The sequence below is a fragment of the Pristiophorus japonicus genome, chromosome 6 (assembly GCF_044704955.1).
Source record: "Pristiophorus japonicus isolate sPriJap1 chromosome 6, sPriJap1.hap1, whole genome shotgun sequence".
NCBI lineage: Eukaryota > Metazoa > Chordata > Chondrichthyes > Pristiophoridae > Pristiophorus > Pristiophorus japonicus.
Window position 1 is genome coordinate 46,933,622 of NC_091982.1, and position 21,366 is coordinate 46,954,987.

The following is a 21,366-nucleotide window of genomic DNA, read 5'->3' on the forward strand; positions in this document are numbered from 1 at the left end:
CTTGCTGAAATCCATATACACCATGTCAAATGCATTACCCGCATCGACCCTTCTTATTACCTCCTCAAAAAATTCAATCATTAGTCAGATACGACCTTCCCTTAACAAATCTGTGCTGACTGTCCTTGATTAATTCGTGTCTTTCTAATTGATGATTTATCCTGTCATTCAGAATTTTTTCCAATAATTTTCCCACCACTGAGGTTAGGCTGACTGGCCTGTAATTACTCAGCCTATCCCTTTCCCCCTACTTAAACACATCCCCATCACTTTTCATTTCCTATCCTACTCCTTACTCACACCAACTTACCTTGCATCTCCACCCATCCCTCTCTATCTACATTGTCAGTTCTCCATCTCACCCCCTCACACTTGTGGATATCTGAACGGAATATATGGAATTAAGGACAGTAAAGTAAACGGGATATATGAAAATGTATAAGCCATGGAAGAATAGCTGGGAGAATGTCAGATTGCAAATAGTGCAACATCAGCATAGCTAACAGTCTTTCTCAAGGTTTCAAGTCACTAAATCCTGCCAATAACATCTAATTGTAACATGAAATAAATCTGCAGAATTGCAAGGTCTCAGTTAATAGTCACACCACTAGATTGAAACATTTAGAGGCAATACTTGAGCTTTCCAGAAAAAAACATCTCATATAGATTGACTAATGAGTGGCTGAGTTAGAATGTCAATCTAATTGTATTTTGTTATCTGATTTCAAAACTGTATAACTGTTGACGCTTTACGATGTAACTTCACCTATCCGGAGGGAGTGTGTACGCTCTATCCAGAGGATATGTCTTCTGTCTGATAGGTCTTACTGGCCAGTATAATAAAGACTGCTTTGTTCAAAGCACAAGAGGTATTCGACTCAGTAATTTTACTGAACCAGATTGAGGTAAAAGAATCCAGGAATTTACATTTGGTGTCAGAAGTGGGATCTCAACGGACGACTGCCGAAAACTTGCGAATTAAGAGCCAGACTAGCCTTGGACGAGACGAGGGGAAAGTGGCCACTGGAGTGAGTATGATTTCAATACTGCTCCAGTTTCCCCCGGTTTCAAAAGTCTGAGGAAAGTTTAGCCACTCGCTGGTTCTCAGGTAGTGTCTGAACGAGATCCAGGACAATCTGGTGAATATCTTTCAAACTTAAAATAGGGATAGAGATAGGGAAATTGCGCGATGACGCAAACCAAGCGGCGACTTGGAATGATAGGTTATAGTTAGAGCTAGATAGGGATAGATGATCAATCATGGATCCAAAAATTAATAGGAAAGAAAAGAGACTCTTGTGAATGTCTGTTTAAATGAGAAATGCTTCTGTGATTTTTACTGTAAAAAAAGCCAGGGAGTTGTGGTTTGTTTTATCTCAAACAGTATGAAAGTTTGTTTTAACCCTTCGTAATGTTGTCCTGTATGTGGGAAGTTTAAGAGTGTGAACCTTATTGAATTACGTATATTCGGATGATAAGTTACGGAGCCAGGAAATGCACAAAGGATAGGTTTGTTGAAAAAAAAAGAAAAAATTACATGGTCCCGGTGGTTAAAAAAAAAGAGAAAAACTGTTGAAAGAAAACATTCAGAGAAGGCACAGCAAAACAACTGAGATGGATTCAAAAGGATTTAAAAAAAAAATTATATTAAATAACACGACCTTGAGGCTGGAACAATTGAGATAACGAAAAGCAGTCCACAGCCTACGTGCCAGACTTCTCTAGTCATAAAAAAAAAAGTAACGTACTAAATAGGTGCTAAAAGAAAAAAATGTTCTGAGATTTTAAATTATGAAAAAATTCCACTGCAGTAAAAAAATAAATCACTCCTGTCCAGTTGGCAGAAAAACTCCATTAAATTAGGGCTTTCATTGACTGATTGAATTTAAACTGCGCAGTAACGCGAAAGGATAGAGAAATTTGGAGACTGAAAGAAATTAATTGAGGCTCATAAGAAATCAAAATTAGAAAATTAGGCTCACAGGGAATAAAATGGGGATTTAAATAGAGGATAGGTGTTCAACTCAGGTACGACGTCGACCTTGTACATCACTTGGCCCGTCTAGGCTCTGATTGAATTTAAACTGCGCAGTAACGTGAAAGGATAGGGAAATTTGGAGACTGAAAGAAATTAATTGAGGCTCATAAGAAATCAAATTTAGAAACTTAGGCTCACAGGGAATAAAATGGGGATTTAAATAGAGGATAGGTGTTCAACTCAGGTACGACGTCGACCTTGTATATCACTTGGCCCGTCTAGGCTCTGATTGAATTTAAAAACCCGCAGCAACTCGGAAGGTAAGGCCGACGAGAACGCGCAGCGGTGCAGACGCACAAACGACGCGAGACGCGCAGCGGCGCGAGCGTGCGGCCGAGAGGAGAAGGGCCGACGCGAACGCGCAGTGAAGCGAACGCGTAGTGACGCAGACGTGCAGCGGCGCAAGAGTGCGGCCGAGTAAAGGAGTAAAGGAAGGCTGACGCAGACGCATGGCAGCGTGAACACGTGGTGACGTGGGACGTGCGGCAACACGCACCCGAGTAAACGTGGGCCGACGTGAAGGCGCAGCAACGCGAATCGCGAAAGTCAGTGCTAGTGTCAGTAAGTCTTTGTTAGTTTTAAGTGTTTTAAAGTCTTAAGTATTCTAATCACACGGCGACGCGAACCGCGCGGCGACACGGGAATCTTAAGTGTTCTAAATCGCGCGGCGACGCAGATCAGTGTTAGAAGTCTTTGTTTATCTTGTGTTTTAAATCTTAAGTATTCTAATCGCGCGGCGACGTGAGCCACGGGGCGCCGCGGATTGCGTGGTGACATGAACTGCGAGGCAACGCGGATTGCGCGGCGACGTGAACTGTAGGACGACGTGGGAATCTTAAGTGTTCTAAATCGCGCGGCGACGTGAACTGCGCGGTGACGCGGATCAGTGTTAGAAGTCTTTGTTTATCTTGTGTTTTAAGTCTTAAGTATTCTAATCGCGCGGCGACGCGGGAATCTTAAGTGTTCTAAATCGCGCGGCGACGCGGATCAGTGTTAGCATTAGTAAAGTTTGTTTATTTGGAGTTGGTTAAAAGTCAGTGTTAGTTTCTGTAAAGTCTGTGTCTATTTTTAAGTTTGTTTAAATTGCATGATGACACGAACGCGTAACGACACGGTAATACGAGGGGCAGCGTGAAGATGGGTAATCAGTTAGATAAAACCACAGATGCGGATAGTCCGCTACAAAAGTTATGTGAGGAATTCCCTGAAAGAGCTGAAGACTTTAGAAAATTATCAGGAGCCCTGAACAAATTATTAGGGGATGACCAGTGGCCTCTAGGTGGCACTAGAAGCGTAGAGGTAACAAAAAAGCACAGGGATTAATTTGGAGAAGGGGACGAGGAAAAGGGGATAAAAATTTAATTGCAACCTGCCGACATTATTGTCAAAAATTAAAAGATGCATCACTTCTGTCAAGTTGGCAAACAAATGCTATTAAATTAGGACTTTCATTGACAGAGGGAACACATGTTAAAACTGTAGACATCTTAAAAAAAGAATGTGCGCATGAGAAACTTGCTAAGAGACCCTCTGGGACCTCTGAGAAAGGTATTGATCAACTACGAGTTAAAATGGCTGGCATTGTGTTAACCGAGGCTGATGATGAAATTGATGAGTGGCCACTGACTCAGCGCCCAATGGCGCCTCCCGCACCCTCTGGCCTCTTGCTCCAGTCCTCTTCCCAACACCCTCCACCTAACACTCCGGTAAAAAGAGGAGCTAAAACTAACCCCATACCACCAAAGCAACAAACCCGAACTGACTCCTCATCCTCTGATAGCGATTCGGATCCCCAGTTTACAAGCAATATAGCCGAAAGGACCAGATCTCACACTCGAAAGGGCAGAACTATATCTCGACATCACAAACAGTCCCGTAAATCTTCTAGTCAATCTACCAGTCCAAGTTGTGAAAGACATAGCAAACACCCCCGCCAATCGAGACGCAGAACTGTCAAGCAGTCAGACAGCTCTGAAACATCCTCCGGCCTAGAATTGATTTCCAAGATCCCAAAGTCCCGACACCAATTCCCTGTCAGACCAATGCCAAACCCTGATGCACAACAAGCTGCAGACCACCTCTCTATAGATGTCTGTGATCTTCAAACAACTATTTGATTGCTCACGCTATCCAGACAGATGGAGAGGACAGTTAGATATTATTGGCAGGAAAAGAAAGGGGAGGGGGGAGGTGCACCCCCAACCCGGGTCAAGACTGAATACGTGACTAGAAAGGAAGAGCCATCGCGGGAGGAAGGATCAATAGAACCGTAGTGTTGCATACAGGATTGGATGGATAAGCAAGGATACGGTTATACTAAACAACCAAACGGCCCGAGCCCTGCTAATAAACCTCCCTATTGTCCCCGGCATGGTATGGGAAGAGGCCGGGACTGGGTAAGAGGAATTGACTGTTTTAATTGTGGGCAGGAAGGACATTGGAATAAAAATTGCCCCTACCGTCAGCATGGAAAAGGAAGAGGAGGAAGAGGAGGGGGGCAAGGGGGGAGAGGAGGATCTTACACTAACTTCTCCCAGAAACAACCCCTTTGGTCAATTGTCCCCCAATTGACTACACAGCTTGATTGTGCAGGGATCCTCCCCGGACGACGAACCCATTCTGAATGAGTGGCAACCCTTTTTGATAGATACAGGAGCCTTCATGTCTTCTGTACAATCAAAGCTTAAACTCCCTGCATCTACTGAAACACAGGAACTTTCAGGATTCCTGGGACAAATCTCGACATTCCCAGTGTCAGAACCGGTTAAAATGGGTTACCAGGAAGAATCGGTGGAACATCGAGTTGTTATCACAACCAATCTGGACTGTAACTTGATGGCTAGAGACCTCCTTTGCAAATTCCAGTTGCATTTGGAGTGTGGAGATGATGGGATTATTGTAAAACAGGAAATCCTTAAGCGGCTGTATTATACCACTAGAACCCCTCAGTGGTGGTCTCTGGACCTGCCGCAGGCACCCTATCACGTGACCCTAGCATACGATCCCAGTGGAAAGAATCAGGACCTGCAGAACTTTTATCAGGATCACGAAGGGGAAGTGAAGGGAATTCTATTAAGGGCTAGAGTGACTGGACTGGAAAGAGAGGCAGATTTTGTGGAAGTGGATAAGAATCTGTGGAAACAGCCCCTAACAATGGCACCACATATTGCTCGTGAAGTATTAGCCCCTCACCATGCTAAAGAATTGGGAGTTATGGTACGCAAGGCCATAGATGAGGCTGACCCTACCAGCCTGGATGTGCAAATCGTAAAACATGGCCGAACAGTCCAATTTCATGGGGACCCCGAGAAGGTCTTAACGACTCTACAGCATCATACTGGCTCGGAGATACCTGACTATGTGGATCCTCATGTGTGGGCAGAGGACCCCTCCCAAGTGGGTTATACTCCCATTGATCCGATTGAGATCCCAGTGCAGGGCAATGTGGACTGGCCCTCTATCCGACAGAACCCACTGAAATCACAGGCAATCCTAAACTGACCTTTCGGCACTGTACTGCAATTAATCCGGCCTGTTTCCTTACTGAGCCACCCCAAGATGAGGAAGAACCCAGTCATGATTGCTTATCTTTAATTTAAGAGGCCACATCAGTCAGGGAAGATTTAGTTGATGTACCAATGGAAGATCCAGACTGTATTCTTACTGAGCCAACCCAAGATGAGGAAGAACCCAGTCATGATTGTTTATGTATGTTGACGGAAGTACTTCCATTAATCCAGAAGATACACGAATCTCAGGATACGCCATAGTAAACCAGGAGAATCAGGTCTTGGAATCTGCCGCTTTTGAAACCGCCTATTCTGCTTAACAAGCTGAACTATTTGCCCTCACCCGAGCCTGTATCTTGGCCAAAGATCTCAAAGTCAATATCTATACCGACTCTAGGTATGCCTTTGGGGTGGCCCATGATTTCAGACAATTATGGAAAAATAGGGGATTCCTAACCTCACAGGGGAATGAGATATCTCATAAACAGTTAGTATCTGATTTGTTGCAAGCCCTCATGTTCCCCAAACGCATTGCCATTGTCAAATGTACCGCCCATACTACCGGAAATTCTCTGGTTGATATAGGGAATCGTTGTCCTGACCAAGAGGCCAAACAGGCCTCTCGTGACCAACAGATGGTAATGCCCAAAATTATGAGTCAGACTAAAAATCCTGCGAAGGATAAGTTAGCCTCGGAAAAACCAATGCCAACCATCCAAGATGTTACAAAAGCACAGGAGGACGCTCCTGAAAAAGATAAACTGTTGTGGAAATATTATGCATGTACTTATGACAATGTTTCTAAACTCTGGACCACTCCCGCGGAACAGACTTGCATGTCTGACAAGTTGGCTCTATGAGTTATTGAATGTATGCATTTTGCTACTCATTGTGGAGCAAGGACCACGAGTGACACACTTTTGGCTACTTGGTGGCACCCTAGACTCCAGGCGCTCACCCAGAACATCAGTAGTCATTGCCTGGTTGGCCAGCAACATAATCCAGGGAAGGGAGTCCCCTGTGATTGGGGTAAAACGCCCCTACCCGAAGGTCCCTTTGAGACATTTCAGTTGGACTACATTGAGTTGCAAAAAGTTCAGTGTTACAAATATGTGTTAGTAATAGTAGATGTGTTTGGCCGATGGATTGAAGCCTACCCTAACCTGGACAATAAGACTCAGACTGTTGTTAAGGTGTTAATGAGGGAAATTGTTCCTAGATATGAGATCTCAGCTAGACTGATGACCACCTATGTTCTTTCTCTGACTCAGGCTCTGCAACTAGTTCAAAACCAGGTTCAAGATGCTCACCTCGACCTCCCAGTTTTACCCGAATTGTCCCTCGTGGCACCAGGGAAGTATGGATTCGGAAGGGATTAGAGCCACAATGGGAGGGGCCTTTTTAGGTGTCACTCACTACCCCCACTGCAGCCAAGGTTGAGGGGAAAAGTGCCTGGGTTCACCTGCACCACTGCAAGCTCAACACCATTTAAACAAATTTTGCTGGTTAGTCTAATTCCTGTTTCTGTTCCAGATCTCCTCTTCCCCATAGCTGAACAAGGCAGTTGAAGGAGGATCAGTTTGAACTTTTACCCGTAAGACAGCCAAATACACTGACGGAGACCTGAAGAAGGGAAACGGGAAAACAGAACTCTTTTTATCAGCTAAATAATTGGACTATTTATAAGATGAGACTATGTCTGTATGCCACTGTCTGCATAATAGTATTGATATATGACAGTTTTGGCGCACGGGAAGGAAGACAAAGGCGAGAGCTCCATGTAAACACCTTTTTGTATATGTCTTACGTTTATGCGGAAAAAGGGCACTTCACTAGATGCTGGGTGTGTTCACATATCCCTATACATTCCAAAGGGGGAATTCCTTTGCGCACCGTTCCACTGGCCCTAACTGAGACTGTTAGATGGATTCAAAGAAACGATATTGGAATAGGTAGCTAACCGCACTGCTGAGGCTCTGGAGGGCATCACAGCTGAAATGGTAGCGATAAGGACCGTAGCATTACAAAACCGAATGGCCCTCGATTACCTGTTAGCTGAGAAAGGGGGAACGTGTGCCCTGATAGGATCTGAATGTTGCACTTACATTCCTGATAGTTCAGAAAACATAACCCACCTTGCCGATCACATAAGGAGGGAGGTGAAGAAGTTATCCACACCAGCAAAAGAACTTAGCAGGTTTGATTGGTTTCTGGGTGGATCTTGGAGATCCTATCTAATACATGGGGCAATTGTTCTCATCGTAATAATAATTACCTGCTGTTTGATTGTTGGTTGCCTTAACCTCTGCTGTAAAGTAATGATGACAAGGTTAGCAGACCCTCTTGTGGTCAAGGGTTCCTGGGTTATGATCCAACAAACTAGAGAACTACTCAACAATAATATGATTCTGGAAAGGGAGTGCGAACGGATGAATGCAATACTCCTAGAATGATCCTAAATGTTATCATAGAATGATAAAAGGAGGGATGTGGATATCTGAACGGAATATATGGAATTAAGGACAGTAAAGTAAACGGGATATATGAAAATGTATAAGCCATGGAAGAATAGCTGGGAGAATGTCAGATTGCAAATAGTGCAACATCAGCATAGCTAACAGTCTTTCTCAAGGTTTCAAGTCACTAAATCCTGCCAATAACATCTAATTGTAACATGAAATAAATCTGCAGAATTGCAAGGTCTCAGTTAATAGTCACACCACTAGATTGAAACATTTAGAGGCAATACTTGAGCTTTCAAGAAAAAAAACATCTCATATAGATTGACTAATGAGTGGCTGAGTTAGAATGTCAATCTAATTGTATTTTGTTATCTGATTTCAAAACTGTATAACTGTTGACGCTTTACGATGTAACTTCACCTATCCGTAGGGAGTGTGTACGCTCTATCCAGAGGATATGTCTTCTGTCTGATAGGTCTTACTGGCCAGTATAATAAAGACTGCTTTGTTCAAAGCACAAGAGGTATTCGACTCAGTAATTTTACTGAACCAGATTGAGGTAAAAGAATCCAGGAATTTACACACTTACCCTCATCCTTGTCCAATCATACCAACTAAAAACACACAATGGTAAACACTTGGGTCCTTTAGACAATGTTCATGTAAAGTTATGTTAATGTGTTGTCAAACATTGAAATCTTTATTTTCAGCACTTTGCGTTCTTGGACAGATTTGTAGGCACCTTTGGAAGTGGTTTAGTGAGTTGTAGTGAATGCTGAGACATATGGGTATCCCCCCCCCCCAAGGGTACCCACACCCTCCCCCCTCCCCCCCACCCTCCTCACACACACACACACACACACTGGTGATGAGTGTGAGAGAAATGGCTTGGACATTGCAAGGATGCTTTATGGAGCTGGTGTGGGGTGGTGCCACCCTGGCGTATCATGTGGCAGTCAAGGTGTACAGTGTCAAGAGAAGTAAATGTGGCCATGCTGAGGCCATCTCTGGCCTCCCGGGCAGCAATGTGGTCAAGTGCTGATGCCCTGTTTCCTGTGCAGCATCAGATGATTGCAGAGTAGGTTGGTGTAGCTGTTGGTGATGTTGCAGTGTTTAGTGATGTTGGTGTTGGGGCTGATCGTGGTGGGATTCTAAGGACCAAAGTGAGATTTTGTCAAGGGCACCGATGCTGCTGGAATAGATGGCAGGGGAAGTTGAAATGACAGAAGCGATCTGTCAGTGGTGAGAGAGGTTGCTCCAAGGCGGTGACAGTGAATAGAGAGTTCACTGCAAATACTCCCAAAGTGCATACAGTTCAAAAGTTTCTTCCAAAACCTGAAGGCTTCACCTTCTGACATTGGAAAGTGAACAGTTGTGAAATGGTAGCTTTTATACCACTTCTACAGCTGTCAACTAGCCAAAGCAATAGAGAGTCACTGAGAACCCGACTCCACTTATCTGGCCTGTTCCCCAAGGGACATCAAACCCATCAAAAGCTGGTAAAATTGTAAGTGCCTACTTTTAATGCTCTTAAATAGCACTAAATTACCTGTTAAGTACCTTAATGAAGTGGCCCACCGCTTGGTGTCGGTTCTGCGATCCACACACAGACCTGACAGCAGAGTAAGTGACACGGAGGCGGAATCGGAGCGGAATCCTGACCCGCTGTCAATCAGGGCCATTTTGACAGTGGGCCCAGCTCCAAACCCGCACTTGCAGGGCGAGGAAGATTCCGGCCTTCCAGTGGGAATTCAAACCCCCAAACCTCAGGGACAACAGTGATACAAAATAAATAAATCAAGTTGACAATAATTTTAGAAAAAATTGTGAGTGGCATGCTTTCAATGCAGAGTGCTGCCACATCTATGTCAGGTGAATAATAATCATTAAATAAACAAACTCAAAAGGTGTTATTCCAAAATTCATTCTTTGTTTCTTCTTTCTGATGACTTGTCATTGTTGGGACTGCCCGCTCTGCAGAGAGCAGCAGTACTAACACCAGTGATGAAAAATATCAACAGGTCTGCTGGAGGTCTCAGAGATTGACGTTGAGGCCAGTGCTGGATTCTGACCAGGAGCATTCCAAGCCTTGGGAATCCAGTATCGACCAAGCAAGTAGCAGTAATCAGACAGCACTGAATATTCCTCAATTTGATGCTTCGTTAATGGCATCCAAGGTTGAATAGCATGCCATGGAGACACTCACTGATTGACAGCAGTTACACATCATCTGGTGAGAGAGGAAGAGCAAATGGCTGACAGATTAGTTTCCTTTTTTAGCATTACTGAAGTGGGGCTGGTGGGGTGCTTTACATTAAAAGTCCAGTACTTCATTCTCTTTTATAGAATGTTAAGAAGGCAGCGCAGATAGTCCCTTGCAGGCGATGATGATTCTTGAGCCAGCCCAATACACCTGAAAGCTGCTGGTTCAGAGCAGCTCAAGTGAAGGGCTGGGCAGGTTGCTCAAGCTTTTGGTGTTGATTGGTGAAAGGGAGAAAATGAAAATGGGGTCTGTACCCTCAATATCACTGAGTGGTGATCGGCTCTGCTACCAGCCCACCCCAGTGCGATTATTGTCGCATTCCTGAGTTATTTCTAAAAGATATAGGGACTGAAATTGCCCTGCACTGGATTTGGGGTGCATCATTTGAACTATATGAAAGTTTAGCGTCGGCGCGGGAAGTGCCAGCCCCAGTGTGGAATTTGCCCCGTAAAGGCCAAAAATGTGTGAGGCGGTAACCGGGAGTGTGCGGGGCGGTCGCGGGGCGTGACTCTCAGCGCCTCGCTGAGCACATTGACCCATCACAACGTCCCTCCCCTTCTTTTAGAGGGGAGGGCCGCTGAGAACTGTTGCTTTACTGGCACCCATTTGAGCCACCCAAGAGGGGGCGATGGGCTGCTTGTTGGCGGTCCGGCTGCACCAGCGACCAGTATGGGTGGACTAAAACGTTGGCCAATGGAAAAGAGATGGCAGCCATGACGCTACCACCTCCCCTTTAAGGGCAGCCGGGGCGCCCCACCCACCACAACTTCTCACTCCGAGAATCTATTGGTGGCATCACCCCCACGCTGTCCTCGCGTCCCATGGGACAATTTCCCCCGCGGGGTGCAAAGGGGTTGGCGTGGGGCAATATGGGGTCGGTGTGCCAGCGTGCTAATCGCAGGGCACAAATCACTTTTCGCGCTCCATGTCCCGGGGCCATTCCAGGGGTGAGGGTTCTGACCGCTGCGATCATGCATTAGTGCATCTGTGCCCCATTAGCGCCTCCCAGAGGCGCCAACAGGCTTTATCCAGATGGGCAATTACACACAGAGATAACTAAAAAAAAACTTGCTGGGACACCAAGACCTTGCAATTACGCTGTTTGAAGATTAATGTATGAATGTATGAACGCTTGTAAGAAATTTCTTGATTTGTTATTTTAAAAGTGACATGGCCCTTCATTTAATGTTCACAGAGCATAACTTCAAGCCCCAAGATATTTCAGTAGTTGACATAGCAAATTAATAAACATATTAAACAACACATTGGCCCAGAAATCCCATTCGGCTGCTTCCCGCGGGCGATTGGGTATAAAACTTAAAAAGATGCGCACTTGCCTGTTCTTGCTGCACCCATGCGAGTTCCCGGTCCTGAGGCCTCCACTGACTGCGCATCACAGTGTGTGCACGTCAGGACGTGTGCAGGGCTGGAGCTGCAGTCACATGGCTCTGGGTAGCCAATCAGGTAAAGAATGTTCTCATTCATAATAATGGGAACTCCATAAGTTGGAGTTCCCATTATTATGAATGAAAAACTCTCCCCAAACACTCAAAACACTAATAAAAAATAGAAAAAATACACCATATATTTTTATTAATTTAAATTAAAGTTATTTATGTATTATATAAAAAAAATATTTTTCCAATTTTTAAAAAAGTTTTTTTAATTATAGTTTAAAATAACCTTACCATAGTAGGAGGGTGTTTAACAATAAAATGTGTTTTCTCATTTTATTTTTAAATTTTTTTGTGTATTTTAAAACTCTTACGCCTGTAAAAGTAGGCTATGCGCCTGCTTTTATCAGGCGCGAGAGTTTTCAGGACATTTGCCAGGCAAGATATGGGTAAATACCGCAATCTTGCCCATGCAAACGTCGTGATTGCCGAGATTCGGAAGATCTGTTAAGCTCCAGCTTGACAGATTGGAAAAGTCGGTTTTCAGTACATGCGCATTGTGCGCTGAAAATCGGCTTTTGCGATGCCTTCCCGGGTCCATACATACTCCGTACGGACCCGGGAGGCCGGAATTTCTGCCCAAAAGTCTCACACTTGTGCTGCTGAATGTCTTGGGAAAATATCCTGAATGTAGAAATAAAAATCACAACCTCAGGGCAGTACATTGATGGAGTTCAGAGGTTCAAATTCCATTCAGCACTGTTTTTAGCACTTTATGATTTAACGTATTCACATAAAATTCTTACGTGATCTATTTCAAACAGCATCATTAAAATGCTGCACTTACAAATTGTATGCAAATGAATTAATCAATAAACTAAAAATAGTGCTAACCGGAATTTCAGCCTCTTTGATTTAAGTATGTCTTAATTAATGAAGATTTTTATTTGGAGGCATGAGCTGAGAAATTCCTGGAGCTGCTCCCACTCCACTGGTGTTACTTCACCGCCAGTGTGGTGGAAACCCTGTATCTTGTGCGTGAACAGAATTTCTGCCACACTTCTCATTCAGCGACACGGGTGGAATTTCCCGGCCAATAGTTAACTAGATGATGAATATCTTGTGTAATCCTCTGTAAAAGAAGATGATAAAGGTGAAACATCACAGAGGTGAAATTCCTCTTCGTAAAAAAACAAGGGAATGCTTGTTATAGAAATACATAGAAGTTACAACATGGAAACACGCTATTCGGCCCAACTGGCATCTACCCTTCACATGAGCAAATAGTTCCAATCACATTTAATGAACGACCTGCTAATGAAAGTGAAGTTTTTTAAGACAAGACATATTTCAAAGCTAAATACTTTTGTGGGTCCAGCATGTTTAGGTTACTTTTGGATAAATTATTGGTCTGTATCATAAGGCGGCTACACCAGAACCCTGAGTCTTGGAAATAAATCTGCAAATTCTTCCACACTCCACTCCTGTAATTCCTTCAGTGGAGGGTAGATAGAACCTGCTCATTGCAAATGCCTGCATCAGTACAGTTGTTCCAGGTCAGTGACAGACAAGAATATTACTAAAGCTTTTGATAGACCTTTCAAACTAGTCAAAGCAGTTACTTACTGTATTACATGAGACTTTAAGATGAGAGCGAGTGTATCGTGGAGCTTTCATTTTTCCTTCTTTGACAATTCCCAGTCCTAGTTATGTATAGGTTGCTGCAGTTTAATGTTTTAGTCAATTTACAGGAGGTCAATCTGACTCAAACAACAGAAAAAATCTAATCATTGCTTCTGGCTAAAGTTTGTGTGAGCTCGGAATCTGAAAAGGACCTAGAAAAGTTGTTCTAATACTTCAGCTGGGCCCATGTATTAACTTTATTAGTAGAATCTGGGAAAGTTCTCAGATGTACAGCTTTGGAGCTTTGAAACAAACAAATCCCTTTCTTCTCAAAGGGATTGACAAGCTGGAATGCATACAAATTTTCAAATGTAGTTCCACGGCCAAATGCATTTATATAATGTGAAGAGAGATTATTTTTTTCTAATGACAAGATCAATTTTATTGACCTGGTCAGATTGATACTTTAAGAAGAAAAAAGAATCATAAATGGTAACAAGCATTTCCTGTATGTGTTTTCTGCTGACATCTCTCATGTTGTATTAGGATTATAAATTAATCTTTTCGTTTTGGGACAATTATGCAGAATCCCAGAAAGAATGTTTACACACGCACTCACATTTGCAAAGACAATCACCATTACATACTCCTATTAGTTTGACAAAGATACATAGCACGTGTGTGAATTAATCCAAATTAATTAATGGGTAGTGTTGTTTGCAAAATGCTATTTTATATATTGACTCATAATTGACTGCTGCTTGATCATAGAGTTTCCATTGCATTGTGGGTGTGTACACCATTTAACACTGGCACTCTTCTAATAATTATTATACTCCTTTATTCTCTGACCCTTATATTCTCTGCCCCTTATTTTCTATTTTATTAACTGAAATAGTGCCTTAGTCTTCTGAATCAAAATTCACATTACCGCCACTGATCGGGAAATTGCTTAAAATCTATTTCTTATAGGTACATAATCTGATTGAGATTACTTTTTCAGTGGCTGCAGTTTTTGTGAACATCTGAAACTGTAAACCAGCACTAAGCATGCACTTAGTTTTACTCACACCAACTCTTGGATGTTCTTCCCAGGAATTCTCTCTTTTCCGGATTCCATAGAAAAACTTTAAAATGCTGCATTTTTTCATCCCAGGATTCATCTTGTTTGGCTGCCACCATTTCTGTTCCCACTACCACTTCTTCTTTATCTTCTGATTTGTCCCCAGCCAGATTTGCCTGAATTAGTGAGAGGCGGGACACCAATGGCAAGTTTAGTTTGAGGTCAGATCGGTAGAGCGCTGTTATATTACACAAACCTGCAAAATCCCTAGATGTTCAGGAATGTCTTACAGTATATTATTCTCTGCTGGGACTCTTTGACATTGCCTGATCAGTGACTCAGCAGTTGCAAAGAAAGCCTCCTCATGGAGCTGGGAGTAATATATTAGCATGGATAGAGGATTAGCTAATGAACAGAAAACAGAGAGTTGGGATAAATGGTTCATTCTCTGGTTGGCAATCAGTAACCAGTGGGGTGCTGCAGGGATCAGTGCTGAGACCCCAACTATTTACAATCTATATTAACGACTTGGAGGAAGGGACTGAGTGTAACGTAGCCAAATTTGCCGACGATACAAAGATGAGAGGAAAAGCAATGTGTGAGGAGAACAGAAAAAATCTGCAAAAGGATCTAGACAGGCTAAGTGAGTGGGTACAAATTTGGCTGATGGAGTATAATGTTGGAAAGTGTGAGGTCATGAACTTTTGCAGGAAAAATCAAACAGCAAGTTATTATTTAAATGGAGAAAGATTGCAAAGTGCTGCAGTAAAGCGGGGCCTTGGGATACTTGTGCATGAAACACAAAAGGTTAGTATGCAGGTACAGCAAGTGATCAGGAAGGCCAATGGAATATTGGCCTTTATTGCAAAGGGCATGGAGTATAAAAGCAGGGAAGTCTTGCTACAGTTGTACAGTGTCATCATCATAGGCAATCCCTCGGAATCGAGGAAGACTTGCTTCCACTCCCAAAGTGAGTTCTTTGATGGCTGAACAGTCCGATATGAGAGCCACAGACCCTGTTACAGGTGGGACAGACATTTGTCGAGGGAAGGGGTCGGTGAGGCTGGTTTGCCACGCACTCCTTCTGCTGCCTGAACTTGGCATCTTCACGTTCTTTGCATTGGGACTCGAAGGGCTCAATGCCCTCCCAGATGTACTTTCTCCACCTCGGGCGGTCTTCGGCCAGCGTCTCCCAGGTGTCAGTGGTGATATCGCACTTTACAAGGGAGGCTTTGAGGATGTCCTTATAACGTTTCCGCTGTCCTCCTTTGGCTCGTTTACCATGAAGGAACTCCGCATAAATCATTTGCTTAGAGAGTCTCGTATCTGGCAAGCAAACTATGTGGCCAGTCCAGCGAAGCTGATCGAGTGTGATCAGTGCTTCAATACTGGGGATGTTAGCCTGGTCGAGGACACTGATGTTGGTGCGCCTGTCCTCCCAGGGGATTTGCAGGATCTTGCGGAGATATCGTTGGTGATATATCTCCAGCGACTTGAGGTGCCTTCTATTCATCGTCCATGTCTCAGATCCATACAGGAGGGCGGGTATTACTACAGCCCTGTAGACCATGAGCTTGGTGGTAGATTTCAAGGCCTGGTCTTCAAACACTCTTTTCCTCAGATGGCCGAAGGCTGCACTGGTGCACTGGAGGCGATGTTTAACCTACGCCGCCTCCAGGCCAGGTCCAGGATCACCCCAACCTCTGTCGTTGAGCTGCAGTATGCGGACAACGCCTGCGTTTGCGCACATTCAGAGGCTGAACTCCAGGATATAGTCAATGTATTCACTGAGGGATATGAAAGCATGGGCCTTATGCTTAACATCCGTAAGACAAAGTTCCTCCACCAGCCTGTCACCGCCGCTCAGCACTGCTCTCCAATCATCAAGATCCACGGCTTGGCCCTGGACAACGTGGACCATTTCCCATATCTCGGGAGCCTCTTATCAACAAAGGCAGACATTGATGCGGAGATGTACAGGGTATTGGGTGAGGCCACACCTGGAATACTGCATGCAGTTTTGGTTTCCATATTTACAAAAGGATATACTTGCTTTGGAGGCAGTTCAGAGAAGGTTCACAAGGTTGTTTCCAGAGATGAGGGGGTTGACTTATGAGGAAAGGTTGAGTAGGTTGGGCCTCTAATCATTGGAATTCAGAAGAATGAGAGGTGATCTTATCGAAACGTATAAGATTATGAGGGGGCTTGACAAGGTGGATGCAGAGAGGATGTTTTCACTGATAGGGGAGACTAGAACTAGAGGGCATGATCTTAGAATAAGGGGCTGCCCATTTAAAACTGAGATGAGGAGAAATTTCTTCTCTCAGAGGGTTGTAAATCTGTGGAATTCGCTGCCTCAGAGAGCTGTAGAAGCTGGGTCATTGAATAAATTTAAGACAGAAATAGACAGTTTCTTAAATGATAAGGGAATAAGGGGTTATGGAGAGCGGGCAGGGAAGTGGACCTGAGTCCATGATCGGATCATCCATGATCTTATTGAATGGCGGAGCAGGCTCGAGGGGCCGTATGGCCTACTCCTGTTCCTATTTCTGATGTTCTTAATATTATGAGAGAGGGACAGTTCCGCGTATGCCAGCATTAATAAAATTATACAAGACACTGGAGCATAGTATTTGAAGATTATACCCTGCAGATTACAATCCATTTAATTGAAAAGCATAAGCATCCTTTTGTGACTGCGAAGCAGCTTAGTTTCATAGATTTAAAACAGATCATATTCATGATCTCTTTATACAACAAACTCTGTTTAAAAAAAAAGAGACATTGCTTCCTTTTGATAATATCCAGACCGCCATATGAAAGCAGCCCAATGTATTTTTAAACCAATAACGATTCTCTTTGAAAATCGTTCACTGTACATCTTGCCATGTGTGGTTTATGTTCAAAGAAAAACAAACTGAAGAATATATGATTGCCTTGTGTGGGGGAGTGTCACCATCCCAGGCCATGCTCATGGTTACTTGGAGGACATGTTAAACCATAATTTGCGGTCAGCGGTGAAGAGACGTGTAATTGATTGTAGTGCTATCAATAGGGGATTCCTAGCGTAGTGCATCAGTGATGTCATCAAGCTATCTAAGCAACCAATCTATTGAAGAATTCTCACAACCAGCAAACCAAGAAATGAAAAGCACTGATTATCTGCCCTTTTAAAAAATGTTACAAGGAGCAAAATAAAGATTGGGACATACACATGTGGTTAAGGTAGAAGCTGAAATATCACGAACAAACTTTGTTTCTAATTTTTTTTAAAAAATCTAGTAATTTTTTATATAATAGCTCAATTTGACATTCCACAAATATAAAATTTGTTTTTCAAGTCCAGAATGTTTGTTTAACCAGTCAATACGCTGTTAAAACCCCAGTTACACCTATTCCAACAAGGTCTAATATTTAATGCGGTGTTCAACAGCGATATTAACACAGAAATGTTTTCCTCAGTTTCCCGAATTTCACCGATTGCCAGCTTGAGGCGGCGGGGGCGGGGGGGGAAGGTGCGGTGGCGGGAACGGGTCCACAGCACAGCCAGTGTCAGAGGAGTGAATGACCGACCCCTACTTCAGGATTTCTGCGTTTGGCTGCGCATGCACTAAATCCTGAAGTTACAGTCAGTTTCAGAGAGATAATGACACTGAAGACCATGCTAGCCATGTTTGTTGTAAAAGGCTGAAAGCAGCCGCAAAGCCCCCTTTGGCGCAAACAAGAAAAAGAAGCAGAATAACAATATTGGGGGTGAATTGATCCCAATGATAGTGAATTGTCAGCCATTTTACACCCTGTCCAATTTATTTTTTCCATTGACAGCTGTGGCTCAGTGGGTCTCACTCTTGCCTCTGAGTCAGAAGGTTATGGGTTCAAGTCCCACTCCAGGGACTTGAGCACAAAATCTAGGCTGACACTCCAGTGCAGAACTGAGGAAATGCTGCACTATTGGAGGTGCCGTCTTTCATAGAAAACATAGAAAATAGGTGCAGGAGTAGGCCATTCAGCCCTTCTAGCCTGCACCGCCATTCAATGAGTTCATGGCTGAACATTCAACTTCAGTACCCATTCCTGCTTTCTTGCCATACCCCTTGATCTCCCTAGTAGTAAGGACCTCATCTAACTCCTTTTTGAATATATTTAGTGAATTGGCCTCAACAACTTGCTGTGGTAGAGAATTCCACAGGTTCACCACTCTCTGGGTGAAGAAGTTCCTCCGCATCTCGGTCCTAAATGGCTTACCCCTTATCCTTAGACTGTGACCTCTGGTTCTGGACTTCCCCAACATTGGGAACATTCTTCCTGCATCTAACCTGTCTAACCCCGTCAGAATTTTAAATGTTTCTATGAGGTCCCCTCTCATTCTTCTGAACTCCAGTGAACACAAGCCCAGTTGATCCAGTCTTTTTTGATAGGTCAGTCCCGCCATCCCGGGTGAACCTTCGCTGCACTCCCTCAATAGCAAGAATGTCCTTCCTCAGGTTAGGAGACCAAAACTGTACACAATACTCCAGGTGTGGCCTCACCAATGCCCTGTACAACTGTACAGTTGAGACGTTAAACCTAGAGAGGACGCTGCCTTCTCAGGTGGACGTAAAAGATCCCATGGCACTATTTTGAAGAAGAGCAGGGGAGTTATCCCCATCTCCTGGGTCAATATTTATCCCTCAACCACCATTACAAAAACAGATTATCTGGTCATTATCACATTGCTGTTTATGGGAGCTTGCTCTGCGTAAATTGGCTGCCGCGTTTCCTACATTACAACAGTGAATACACTTCAAAAGACTACTTCATTGGCTGTAAAGCACTTTGGGTTGTCCCAAGGTCATGAAAGGCGCTATATAAATGCAAGTCTTCTTTTCATTATGGACATTAATGAAAAGAAGGTTTGGCGGGGTGTAGAATGGGCTGCTGATTCTCCATTGCCCATTTTGTGTTACGGCACAGAACCAAGTTAATCCCCATTATTTTTTAAACTATTGCAGCACCGTCTTTGGAGCAAGTAAGGACAGACATTACCATTACAGCATTTGCAATGGACTGTGAGCACGGCAACATTACCAAATCTGGTAGAAGGGAAACACTTCCAGTAATTACTGCTACACTGTGTTAGCCACGTAATATTAAGAATGCTGCAATGAAGGGCTGCACATTGACTAAAACGCCTACAAGCCAATTATTATTGGTCAGCAACTCCATTGTCATTGTATCATGCATCTACCTGGATGGTAGCAGTTGAACTGGATGGGCCTTGGTCTTTTTTCATTTAGCAATTCCTATGTTCCTATTACAAGGAAGGTCTCATTAGAATATGTCAAGGATTTTTTTCTAAATATTTTTGGGAGTTAAACATGTCGGCCTGGAGTTTCCGTTCAGTTGCGCTGTTTTTTTCAGCGCAATTCACCCGAAATCGATGTAACCAGCGCAAAAGGTCACTGAATTTTAAGCAAATTACATGTATAATAGAATATATTTGCTATAAAGTATAATAGATTGTTATTAATAATAATAATATATTTTATTTATGTAGCACCTTTAATGTAGTAAAACGTCCCAAGGTGCTTCACAACAGTGCTACAAGACAAAACAGATAAATTTGACACCGAGCCACAAAAGAAGAAATTACGGCAGATGACCAAAAACTTGTTTAAAGAGGTAGGTTTTAAGGAGCGTCTTAAAGGAGGAAAGAGAGGTAGAGAGGTATTAGACCTTATTACAAATGTGGTTTAGATATCTGGGGGCAGAGTTTCCACTTTGGATGCAAATTGAGTTTTTGCAATCTATTGTGCTAGTCCAAAAAACTTTGTGCTGGAAGCTGGCCCCGCCCCCAAAACTGGCCACGCCCCCAGGGTGAATTAATCGCCGTTGAGAGTTTGCGCTCAATTGCAGGCCTTCGAGGAGGCTCTAAAAATTAAACTGGATCTTTTGGTTGCAAGAAAAATAATAGGCACGTTTTAAAAGCATTTAAATTATTATTTGTAAAAAATTTACAAAGAAACTGAGTACTGTATCCCAATACAACTTGCAAATGATTCTGTATATTTTCAGTCATTTAAATTCGGGCTAATCACAGGTGGTGGATTGACACTCATTAAAAATGCTTATTTTTTTGTGATAAAATCATTTTTAGCTGTATTAATCAAACTGCACCAAGTTGCCACTCTTAAATATATCAAGGAATATTTTGAAAGCAACGTTTTAAAAAATAACATTTTAAAATGCTGCCCTATTATGCTGGCTCATGGTAGATTTTGCGTTCGGTGATATGAGCAAGTGAGTTTGAGCAAAATAAAATACACTTCTCAAAACGGGCACAATTTCTGCCTGGATCACCGATTGTGCCCAAAGCAGAAACTCTGCCCCCAGATATCTAAACCACATTTGTAGTAAGGTCTACTACCTCTTACTCGGTTATACTTTGTAGCAAATATATTCTATTACACATGAATCTGCAGCAAGTAATACAATACGATGCAATCCCTGATGCACAGAAATCAATATGTGATATTTTAAAATTACTAGCTGTGATTATATGACATAAGAATTAGGAGCAGGTGTAGGCCATAAGGCCCCTCGAGCCTGCTCCTCCATTCAATAAGATCATGGCTGATCCTCACCCTCAACTCCACTTTCCCAACCGATCCTCATATCCCTTAATTCCTCTGGAGTCCAAAAATCTATCTATCTCAGCCTTGAATATATGCAAATACTCAGCATCCACAGCTCTCTGTGCTACAGAATTCCAAAGATTCACAACCCTCTGAGTAAAAAAATTTCTCCTCATCTCAATCTTAAAAGGCCGACCTGTATCCTGAGACTATATTTACTAACCTGTATGAACCAGTGATGGACTATTTTGAGAATGCAGAAATGACTCAGTAAAGATTTATTATAACTGCAATCACTCTGGAATAAAACTGTAATCAGGCAATCAATAAAATAGGCAGGTGTAATGTATGCACATGTGAGGATGCTCACAGGTTTGTAGAGCTATTGCATTGCCATCCG

General features: G+C 43.2%; 1 protein-coding gene across 2 annotated transcripts in view; it reads right to left on the bottom strand.

The window, feature by feature from the left end:
* Positions 1–21,366, bottom strand: part of atp1b4 (ATPase Na+/K+ transporting subunit beta 4) — a 116,356-nt gene that overhangs the window by 25,167 nt on the left and 69,823 nt on the right. For both annotated transcript variants that reach the window (XM_070882045.1, XM_070882044.1), the window contains exon 3: positions 14,360–14,528. In XM_070882045.1, the coding sequence (XP_070738146.1) occupies positions 14,360–14,528 (169 nt within the window). The remainder of the gene's footprint in view (positions 1–14,359; positions 14,529–21,366) is intronic.